General features: G+C 33.1%; 1 protein-coding gene across 1 annotated transcript in view; it reads left to right on the top strand.

The window, feature by feature from the left end:
- Positions 1–12,380, top strand: part of LOC113516863 (protein spire) — a 251,706-nt gene that overhangs the window by 233,425 nt on the left and 5,901 nt on the right. Inside the window, exons 11-18 of the mRNA XM_052902561.1 lie at positions 7,234–7,351; positions 7,908–7,985; positions 9,208–9,319; positions 9,868–10,015; positions 10,722–10,868; positions 11,653–11,754; positions 11,981–12,197; positions 12,289–12,319. Coding sequence (XP_052758521.1) covers positions 7,234–7,351; positions 7,908–7,985; positions 9,208–9,319; positions 9,868–10,015; positions 10,722–10,868; positions 11,653–11,754; positions 11,981–12,197; positions 12,289–12,319 — 953 coding nt within the window. The remainder of the gene's footprint in view (positions 1–7,233; positions 7,352–7,907; positions 7,986–9,207; positions 9,320–9,867; positions 10,016–10,721; positions 10,869–11,652; positions 11,755–11,980; positions 12,198–12,288; positions 12,320–12,380) is intronic.

Raw genomic sequence — 12,380 nt, 5'->3', positions numbered from 1 at the left:
TGCAATTTTCTCTACCATAAAGGGAAGGTCATTTATGTAGATTAAAAAGAGAAAGGGGCCTAAGATTGACCCTTGTGGAACGCCCATCTTAATATTAGCTCCCTTAGATTTTACACCGTCAATATCTACAGTTTGAACCCTATCCTCTAAATAAGTTCTCATTAATTTTAGATCATTATCTCTTATACCATAATGTTCGAGCTTGTACAAAAGCGTTTTATGATCCACACAATCAAATGCCTTTGATAGGTCACAAAAAACTCCGAGTGCATCCTGTGACCTCTCCCAAGATTCGAAAATATGTGTCATTAGCGCAACACCTGCGTCAGTGGTAGACTTGTCGGCGGTGAAACCATATTGCTGACTGTGAAGCAGTCCGTTAACCCTATTATTTGTTGATAGCTTAATTAGGATTCGTATTGTGAGTACGTGAATTATATTAATTTTCAATTCGTATTAAATTTTAAACTACAATTAAATAAACAAAAGACGTTAATAACACATACATACATACCTACATATTTGTCACGCCTGTCTCCCATTAGAGTAGGCAGAAACAATGTAACGCCAAATGCTTCAATTCAAACAAACCATAACTATGTGGTTAAATACTTACATCTATTCGTACTTTTGAATGCTCTTATAAAAAGTGTAGTAGAGTAACTATGATATTACGTATGCTACATATGGCAAAAGTAGGACATACCAGATATCGGTGAAGGTGTAGGTCGTTGGGGCCCCAATGATCTAATGAAAGGAGCGCCCCGGGCCAAATTGAACATAGGTATAACAATTTACTGAGGAATTTGTATTGGTTCACATGAAGAAATCAGTTGATCAACCGACTTTAGTTTTTAAATTTATTTATTTGTTTAACTCTTTATTGCACCAGAAACATAAAAATATACAATGACAATTAAACAATTCGAGTGAAATACAGTAACATAAAGTACAGATTAAAATATATAAATAAAGGTACAAAAGGTGGTCTTATCGCTATGGCAATATCTTACAGAAAACCTTGGTTACAGGAGAACTAATGGGATTAACAATTTAAATCAATCCTCTGCGATTTTTTTTTTATTATATTCAACAATTATAATAAATCTAATAAATACTTAAATATTTAATTTTTGTATGTAATTTTTTTAGTTTTATATACAGATATTTTCGTAGCGCGAAATGTAGTTACTATATTTATTTGTAGTTTAAAACCTAATTGTTAGAATACTTAATATATAAGGCAAAGGAGTCTATATAAAAGTAAATACAGTGAAACAATATGATGACGTCTTCTTTTCATTTTTAGATTATTATACGACGCAATTAAGAGAACTATGTATGAAAAATCATTTAATGCAAGAGATGGAAAATTGAAAACTCTATACTAAGCTTCGGTCGTTATATTTAGGCTACTATGGTCCCATAGGACCACATGTATGCCCAGTGAGGTGTCTTTATGGGTTTTAGTATGGTGTGATATATGTGACACTGAATTAAGTACGTAGAAATCAGAAAATACAGTGAAAAGTAGAAGATATAAGATCAACACCGTAGTACTTGTAAATCGTGTCATTTGCAAAAAAAAACTTTGAAACCGATACAAAATTATTGAAAATATCGTATAATATAAACAATAGAATAAAAAAGTAATCATTCGAATATTTTTTATTCGATTTCGTGAAATGTTATTTCACCGTACTTTCAAGTTAATTAATTTCTAAGACGCAGCCACTGTGAATTGTCGTGCTCGGTTAATTGGAGAAGTTTTTACTAAAACAAAAAGATTGATAAGCTTTCTCGTTGTGTAATCGACTTACTGAAGGTACTTATATTACTCGATTTTAGTTTTATTGAGTCAGTATTTTTTTAAATAGAATTTACGTTATAAATTGAAGTCCAATCTAGGAGACCTATGTGCCTGATGAGTGATTACAGGGAAACTAATCAGATCATGAAAATAATCAGTTAATTCTCTTAGAATATTAATATTAGAAAAAAAAAATAAATAAAATAATTATATTAGTAAAATAAATATTATTTAAAAATGTTATCTTTATTTTATTCTTTGATATATTTATTTACTCTTTATTACACCACTTAAAGAATAATACAAAGAGATATATTTCACTTTTGAAGTACAAAAGGCGGTCTTATCGCTAAAGCAATTTCTTCCAGACAACCTTTGAGTTATTTTGGCTATGAAGTATAATTATAGCAGTATGTCGTGAAACACAAGAATAAATTGATAAAAATACAATTTATGGACTCAGTAAATAAATAAAGACGCTTAGATTCTATTCTTCCCTATATTATTCTATATTTTATTTGTTTGGCTTCACTCCAACTCATTAACCAGTTAGTAGGTACCTAGATAGCCATTTACAACAAACAAGATTATTGTAGTGGAGCTATTTTGCACTACATGTATAAGGCGGTCGTAGTACGTGTGAAAATATATCAATCACTTGGGTCACGTCACAATTATTAAACTGAGTCAGGCATGCCGTTTATCGAAATATCGACTATAAATAAATGCGATAGAGAACGTCTATTCAGCAATAAAATGGGTGATAATTCAGATGCCAATGTGGTTGGAGAGATAAGATATTTCATAAATGTCATTTTCGTTCCAGGAAGCAGGGAATTCTTTCCATTGTAACATTACAAGTGTTTTTTTTTATGGGTAAAAATGGTATGGTGACCCCGCCTGCGCTAACGGGATACGCTGGCAGAGCACCAGTGAAGGGTGACAGATGAGAATGAAAACAGGCCAGTTAGCCCATCATGATGAATTCATCAGGAATTAACCATGATAGTTTCCAGAGAGAACCGCGAGGAGGTCGACCTGGTTGGGTATATTGCTAGCAATGGGATTCTCAGTCTCCATTACTAACAATCCCTTTCCCCCAACACTACAAGTGTTCTTTAAATAAATTCGAATGTAGTCCTAGTAAATTATTTAAAAGGTATGCGAAAATTAGGGATGGGTAATACAAAGCAATATCTCTATATTACAGTTATGATATCTGTATATTGGCCCAATGGCATTAAATATAGAAGTAGAAGAGGAGTTAAAGAGAAAAACATAATACGCTGACTCCAAATAGTAAATAGAATAAGGGTAGAAAGATGATGACGTTGAATATCACATATTGGTTATCAAAAATATATATTATAAATAGAAATGAAGAACCTGATCGAAATTAATATAGATAGATATTTTATTGGTACTATAAACATTTTTCTAGTAAAAAAATGTGTTTGAAACCTTATTAATAAATACTAACATCAGTTTTAAGAAATAAGTATATTACTGATCATACTGTATAAACCAAATATTATCAAAACCTTGTGGAATATAATAAAACCATATTAGGATAAGGACTGGAAGTTGATGATGATGATGTGTCTGTTATTAAAGATCAAGATTTCGTAACTTTGTTAAATCCGAAATCAATACGAGTGAAAACAGACTTGGCAATAAAATGCAATGAAAACTTTTTCGAATTTTCAGTTCACCTTTGATCGAATTGTATATTGGTCTATATATTCATACATATATTTAACAATGTATTTGAATTTTTTTGTAATGCACTATTGTTTGTTTATTCAGGTATAACTAATACGTTGCCACTGTTAAAACGGTTGAATGTACCTTATATTTTCGAGTACATTTGTAGGGACCATATAATCAACAGAATTTGTGTAATCACTTGTGCAACAGTACAGCTTGTATTGCTTTATAATGATACGCGTTGGGATTACCTATAACCTCATATTCCAGTCACTTTCACCAAGGTAATACTTGTATGTGGTACGATGCTTAAGATTCTTTAAGTAAAGGTTACGTTGGTCATACACATTTAGATAAATATTTATTTTCTTAATGTGTAAACAGAAGTGTTCTTTATTTAAACATTTTTATTATATATAGCAGGTACTCAATTAATATAAAGTACTAAATTATATCGGAACCGATACGACATCATAACCTTCAAGAAAAGAGCATATTCCTTTTTAAAAGGCCGGCAGCACACCTGCAATGCCGTTGGTGTTGTGGGTGATTATGGGCGGCGGTAGTCACTTACTATCAGATGAGCCGCATGCCCAGTTTTTTTACGACAGAGGGGTTGCCCCCTGTGTTGTAAAAAAAAACTAGTTTTGATACCGTGATATATATAGGTGAAGTTGCGGTACCTTGATACATTTTTCATTAAAACATTTTTATGATTAAAATTTTTATTATTATGCTAACTGGAATGAAGAGTAGCCTATGTTCTTTGGTAGATTTCTATTTCAAATACTACGTGTTTTGTAAGATTACCAAATTTCATAAAAATTGTTCGAGCCCTTCAGACACCAAGAGATAACAAATAAACAAATTCGAAAGCGAATTTGTTTGTTTGTAATATTAGTAAGGTTATAGCTTTCTACAGATTCACCCACGCAAACCTATTTCCAGTTCTTGTGCCAATTTCGGGAAAATTCTTTTTAATGCTTTATTGAATTCTATAAGGTATTCTTAAACAAAATATCACGTTTCTAAATTCAGCAGTATCGGCTTTAAGTTTTTCAGTTTGTCAGCTCTTTTTTTCTATATATACATACATTTATATATACTTATAGATTATAGATAAAACGAGTTCTAGTATTGTGGAAAAGGATTTCCGTTGCAAGTTATAATTTTAAAACCAGTTGTTGATAGATTCGGCAATATAAGAGCTACATAATAAGTGATATAAAATATAAATTACTTCTAATAGTACATGTAATTAAATTTTAAAATGCCATGGCCATTATTTTAATTAATTTACTTTAAATAAAGCAGTAAATAACTTACAATAATTATCATATCAGTCGTTAATTGTGCACTGTTGAACATAGGCCCACCTTGGAGGGATTTGTTAGTAGTTGCCATGCTTGGTAGGCGGGTTGGCAACCGCAGTTTGGTTTTGGTGATGTTTTAAGAGCTGCTGCCCATCCCTCGACCATTAAATTCCCCTAGTCGCTTCTTACGACACCCACAAGGAAGGAAGGAATGGTCCATTCTATACCGGGACCACACGTCAAATGTCTTACAATATAATAATTAAAATTAATACGCTTACTACAACGTAACGTAAAATGTTTGGTTGTATTCATGATTACTTAATGATTAACTCGTTACTTTTATGTTAAGAAATGGTTTAAAAGAGACTTCACTTTTCAGCAAACTCGACGTTTAGCGAAATAATGATGAATACCAAAGCAGAAATCGCGTGTGGAACGCGATTTTTTTTTATTGAACAAAGTTTCTCAAAGTTTCTCAAACATTATTGTGAGAATTGCATCAAATTCCGAATCGTTTGACTCATGTTCGCGTGCCTATTAATAGAGGTCGTTGACTCTGGTTTTGCATTATAATGTCATAATTACGAACGTATTATACAAGATTGGGCACAAAAAATATATCGTTTTGTTTCTTATTCGAATAGCAAGGGAGTAGAATTTAAAAACCTATAAAGGTACCTATTATTTGTGTCCTTGGACAAGTTTCACATCAAAGGTTTTTTTTTTTATACAACTTAGAATGGCAAACAAGCTGACGGCCCACCTGATGGAAAGTGGTATCCGTCACCTATAGACATGAGCAGTACCATGGACATAACAGAGTATACTGTTTCGCCCATGATACTCCCCATACGTTACCATTCCTGAGGACTCAGGTGTTATTCCTCTGTATCCAGTAAATTCACGCCATATCCCACCCTTCAAACTGAAACACAGCCATGCAAACACAACTGCTTCACGGTTAAAACACGAATGGGACAGAGGTACCCAAGCAATCGACTTTTGTACAAAGTCTCCCTCTGGTGAACACTTTTCACACGGGTCTAACACTTTTGAAAACTATAGTAATTCATTTCTGGTTATAATTCCGTCATGATTGACAACTGATTTCACGTCAACTTCATGTACTTAATCAATTAAAAAACTTATTACTTCATCGTCATCGTCATATCAGCCATTATTTGTTCACTACAAAACATAGGCTTTTCCCATAGACTGTCACAAGGGTCGGGGCCGTTCCGTATGATAGTTTACAATTGGGGGGATTTGCCAGTTGTTGCGCACGCTTGGCAGGCAGGTTAGAAACCGTAGTTAGATTTTTGGTGATGTTTTAAAAGGGACGCTGCTGCCCATCCGTCGACCATTAAGTTCTCTTAGTCGCCTCTTACGACACCCACAGGAAAGGAAGGGATGGCCCATTCTATGCCGAGTGCACACGGCAATACTACTTAAACCATGTCATTGCATTCGATGTGAGTGTAATCAAACAGGCTCGAATTTTATAACAGTAAACTTTTCCCAATAAAATTAATACAGATGAATTACCTACTTGTCGCCTTCTATACCTCCTGTACCTATTTTCTATATATGTAGATTGTAAATATATTTGTCCTTGTAGCGCACGTTAGTGATAAAAGAAGGGTGGCAAACTATAATGAGGCCATTACTCAAGAATTTCCGAATTCGAAAAACGGAATTAAAGGTGCCAATTTGTAGCAATTCCATTGAGTGTTTCATATATAGTTCCATCAATGTATATATTTTTTAATGGCAATCTGAGGATGACTTAGATATGATGGAATGATTGAAATGAAGTGTGAATTACTAGCTTTATCTCGCAGCTTCTCCCGCGTGAATTAGTATATAAAGTATCGTACATCCTAAATTAGAATCTAACCTATACGTCTACCAAATTTTATTCAAGTCCGTTTAGTAGTTTTTGCGTGAAAGGGTTACAAACATCCATCCATCTTTACAAACTTTCATATTTATTATATTAATAAATAGGATGATGGGACTTCAATCATCATGTACCAATTGAAAAGAAACTGATCAATCATAATATATTATAAGTACTTAATATAGAAAGTTATAAGTGCGGTTTGGGATATAATAGCATTGATTATTTTAATAAAACTAAACAATGCATGCATCTGTTCGGAAGGACGTATTAAATTTTATTCTTTAGTTAGATAAACGTATTTATTATACTATCCAAATTCGTCATCATGATCCTAAGTACTCTTTAACTAATTGTTTAGAGTAGCCATCCAACTTCTCTCCAAACTTCTTGAATCCAATTAAAGAACATTATTTTTCTCTCTTTCTCTTTTAAAATACGTACTGGGATTTGTATTGTAACAGATGTTATTATAAATTACCTATTTATATCTATTTCAGGATGACGAAGATGAGGACGACACGGAGACCTGCACTAGTCCAGAAGTATGCGCGCCTCAACCTTTTCCAAGGCACACGGCACCACAACAGACAACCCCTAAACCATGGAAAAGGACCGGTAAGTTAAAATACTGTAACAACTTTTTTAGAATATCCCCCACTACTTAAGCCCCGTTAGGGGGAATAAAGCCCCATTCACATACACCGAAGAGCACAGTTAATTACAGTACACTACCTACATAGCTAAGTGTAGCAACGTTTAAAAATAATTCGTGATATGACGAAGAATGTTTATCTGAGTTTTAGTTATAATAAATTACTATTGTAATTCATACCAGTTATTGACCGAGACCCCTATGGAATAAAAGTACAAAAGAGTTATTCATGTATGTCTATTTTCCTTAATAACCAATTAATATCCAATTGTTGTCGGGGCATTAAATGAAAATATAGTATACTAATGCATAGTATCCTGGCCATCTGGCTTGGTTTAGGGTATTATTTCGAGTTTTCATTCTCCTTTACTGATGCAAAACGCTCTCTTCTCTTAGTTGCCTCTGACAGTCTGAAGACAGAAATTAATTATACAAAATTTTATTATTACACGCTATCCTTTTATCCATGCGCACTTCAAAATTGGCAATACGATGTTGATAAGTAAATATTGATGACAGAGGAACCACCGCGGGCGCCACCCCGGACCCGAATCTCTCACGACGAGTACCACCAGTTCTGCGACGAGACCCTCGAATGTACGATAGCATGTGTGAAATAGCATGGTGTCATGTCACGCTTTTTTTTTATTGCAATATTTTTATTTGACCATTCTGAGCTTCTATCATTGTGAGCCGATACTTGAATAATATAGAATACTTAAATTATATATTTTACATGACTTTTAATAGTTATAATCGTGTCATGCTTTCAGTTCATTGTACAGGAATGAAGTTATAATTATTCATTTTATGAGAGTGTTCCCGCATATTGAATATTTTTCCAAAAAATGTAAGACTAAAACAGTCCCCTCGTCTTTACTTGTATTTATATATTTAGTTTGTAATATTTGGCTCATTTTATTTTAGAAAACGGCTCAATTATATTGATAGAATACTAAGGTAAAAGGATGCAATTATTCTTATTGTGCCTACTTGAGTATAAATTATTGTGGATGAGCATACGCTCATATTTTTTCTTTTTACCTATCGTAGATTATAATAAAATAAATCTATCTACTGATACGTTAAATTTAAGCCATGAATTTATGAATTTTTTTAATAGTGATCATAATAATATTCATTAATTTTACTGTCTTTTGATATAATGGATCAAAATCATTATTATTCCGTTTATTAACATAAAATTATGAATTTTGTTATTTTAATTGGCTTGTATTTTCTGTCATATTAGTTTAATCATATTTGTCAGTTACATGTGTTAGTATTAGAATATTCACTTTATTATTACTAACTTAATTCTAAAACACTTTCAAAAACACATTTAGGTAGCAAATTTTCCACATATTTTTTCCACGTTTGACCTAACATAATGATGTGTCTAGTTATATATATATTTTTTCCTTTTCTTACAATTTAATCTTTTATGGATATAGAGGAGTCCATAAACGGTCTGACGGATTGATGTCAACCATGTGTATCTTGCTAATTAAATGCAATGATTTTTTATTTTGTTATAATACTATTGCACTTAGAAAGAGATGGAGCAGCTCTATATACTTTCTTTTATAAGCGACAATACATACGTGCTTAATTCAAGCCGCTTGATTATATATGGAGCCCATAATCTATTCATTGAAAAACTGCCTACTGTACTCTCTTATGTATCGAATTTGTATGTTATAGGTGCACATGACTGTTTCTGAAGAGTATAGGTATCGAGTATATCGATTATTAGCCTCAAAAAAAAAATAATTATATGACATGTTTAAAAATTACATTTTTTTTTATAACATTTCAGCATACGACCTGGCGACGCAGTGCCCATCCCGGAGAGCTTCAATGCGGCGGCACACGGTCGCGCACCCAACATGCCCACCCACCGATGGCGCGCATTCTTTGCCACATTCCAGGTACCTAAATTTTAATACTAGTACCTATAATAATATAGTACTTATTGTTATTATAAGGTTAGTAAATTGTTTTGTTAAACTTAACGAAATTATTAAATTAATTACAATTCGTACCTCAGTTGATCTATACAATGTCAAACGGTGTTAAGCATATTAAGGAATTGTATTAAGCTGAGTCGAAAAATTAGCTAACTTTTATTGCATTTAGTTAAGAAATTGTTGCAATTATTGGATAATGGAAAAAATGTACATTAAATTTACTTAAAAATGTAAATTATCTTCATAACGATGTACCTACATATTCCATTTGCATGAATATTGTATATAAAAATATGAACCGTGATTAATATTTAAAATTACAATTAAAAAATAATTAAATATAAACCGAAAACTGCTTCCTCTTAGATTGCTATGACCATATTATTATTCTGCCACTATATATAGCGCTATATTGTCTGATGTGTTCGCATAATCAGGCTTATTGATATAATGGCATAATAATATAATCTCTTAATACAACGGTAATTAAACCAGCAATTATTACACAGGCCTGGGTCTCGCGCGTCGTGCGCCGGCGCAGCGTCGTTGGCGAGCAGCGACGCGGACGCACAGCTCGGCGAGCTATCATGGTCGCGCAGCTCACTACAGGACGAACTCATCAAGTCGGTTAGTGGCAGCCTTAACCACGCTCCGCATGTAAGTAGATTAAAATTGCTACTTTAAGCGTTTATGCGGTGGATCCTATCTGCAATAGGTACGATTAAGTTTTGAAAAAAATAATTTAGCTTTACTTTTGCTTCATCATGCTTGGATTATGTAGCCTGTGTTTTAGTTCAGTTAATCCAATAAGACTGAATGTAGTTACAGATTATCGCCTGTGTGAGTTAAAATTTGACAAAAAATCTAGATGTGTATTTTATTCATTTAGATTGTTTTATTATTTTATGTCTTTAAAAATAAACTGAGTAAATTTTGGATTTTATCTTTATGTAAATGGTAGGTTCTTAATTGTAGTTTTGTTTCATTTAAAGACTAAATTTTGCTTCCCTATATAGTTTTTAAATAGTGTTGTAGTGTCTATTAGTAGGTATCTATTTACTGATGTTGTCTTGTTAAGAGACAAACGAATCTATCGGTAGATATGTCATAGCTATCACGTGCATGTAATGGAATGGAATAAAATTATTTGATGTCTCGTTCTCATCAAGTGTACGCTAGCAAAAACGTATCTATCCATACATTCGTTTGCCACATATGTATGGTTAGTTCAAGTAGAAATAGTCTTTATTGCCGTAAAATTTATTTCATGTATTTTTCTATTATTAGTCTATTCAGTTTTGCTCTATAAAACTAAAAAAAAAAAAATAACCTGTATATTTCTTATCTACATTTTATATTTCAGAAACAATGGCAGGATGCCATAATGTCTGACGACCGGCTGTCCCTTACATTGGAGGAGATCGTGCATATCAGGTCTGTGCTGACGAAGGCAGAGCTAGAAGTACTGCCAGTCGAGGGCAGAGTCAAGGAAGATGTCGAGAAGAGAAGAGTGAGTTGTTATAGTTAATCGAAATTTATATAAAGAAAATATTTTTTTTGTTCTTAATGGATAAGCTCAAAAAAATACTTAACAGATTTTAAAAATTCTCTTACCTGTAGAGAGGTCATGTTATTCACTGATAATGTATATCAGCGACGTGGGTTAATAACATGATATTTTATCTACTTACCTGTTCAACAGATAGACCAAGTTGCTAGTGAATGAATACAAAATAAAAGTTTAACCTATATAAAAATGTCAAAAACTTCCAGAATTGGTATGTATGCATAATACGAGTTGTTATAATGGATGAAATTATAGATATAGGTAATGATGGAGGCCTTTTTTTATACAACACAAAGTGGCAAACGAGCATACGGCTCATCTTATAGTAAGTGACTACCGTCGTCCATTATCACCCACAACACCAAAGATATTGCAAGTGTGCTGCTGGTATTTTAAAAAGGAATATGCTCTTTTCTTATCTGATTTTTGTGTTAATTTGTTTTACAAAAAAAATCTATTAGATATTGCTCAATGGGAAGAACTCGCAATAGATCGCAGACAAATACGAACTTAAAAAAAAGTGATATTAATTTTTTAATAATCTCAACATGCATTTGCATGTTGCAAAGCTAGAAGTTTAGGCCAAGATTTAGTCTTTTGCGACCAGCGTTGTCAAACTGAGCTGCCATCGCTGTGAAAAAAAAATATTATAATATTTCCTCACTGAGATATTTTGTTTTTTAGTAAAAAGCGCAACAGTATTAATTACTTATTTTGTTTGTTACAGGTTTGCTTCCTGTGTTTAAAAACTAGATTTGGTATATTCGGCCCGTGGGGGCAGAAGTGTAAACTATGCAAAAAGACTGTCTGTCAAAAGTGCTGTTCAAAGGTAAGCTCAAAAGCTTTTAAGATTGAATTATGTGCTCTATTATAATTATCATAAATGTGATTTAATGATAAATTCACGAAAAACTAATCACGAAATGGAAACGTGAGAAAGTTGATTGCTAGCAATGGAATTTAACATCCTCAACATTACTAGCAATTAGCTACCTCCTTCCTTCCCCGCAATTAGTTAGTGTCTTTTCCTAATATTCTAATATATGTGTTGCCAGATGCGTATCCCGACGGAGCACTTCGCGCATGTGCCGGTGGTGCTGCTGAGTCCGTCGCTGCTGCCGTCGCCGGACGACGAGCCGCACTCCTCCTTCCCCAGGAGCCTAATGGCCAGGCTCGTCTCGCCTGAACACACCGTCAGTACATTCACAACCTTATTTACCATATTAGTCTTTATCCGCGTGACTGTGATACTTAGATTGACCGGGATAAAAAGTAGCTAATATGTCCATGTCAAATAAGTGCTACGTGTACTTAATAAAGCGATAAAAGAACAAACTAACTTTTACATTTATAATATTAGTAGGATATCCCTTTGCTAGATTGGGAGTTATAAAGTGAGAATAGAGAGATTCACGAGTATGTGAGATTGTTGATAGAGAACGATCGATAACTCTA

Source organism: Galleria mellonella, unplaced genomic scaffold (genome assembly GCF_026898425.1).
Source record: "Galleria mellonella isolate WM207_F2 unplaced genomic scaffold, CSIRO_AGI_GalMel_v1 utg93, whole genome shotgun sequence".
NCBI lineage: Eukaryota > Metazoa > Arthropoda > Insecta > Lepidoptera > Pyralidae > Galleria > Galleria mellonella.
Note: the sequence above shows the minus strand (reverse complement) of the source record. Positions and strands in the feature narration are given on the sequence as shown.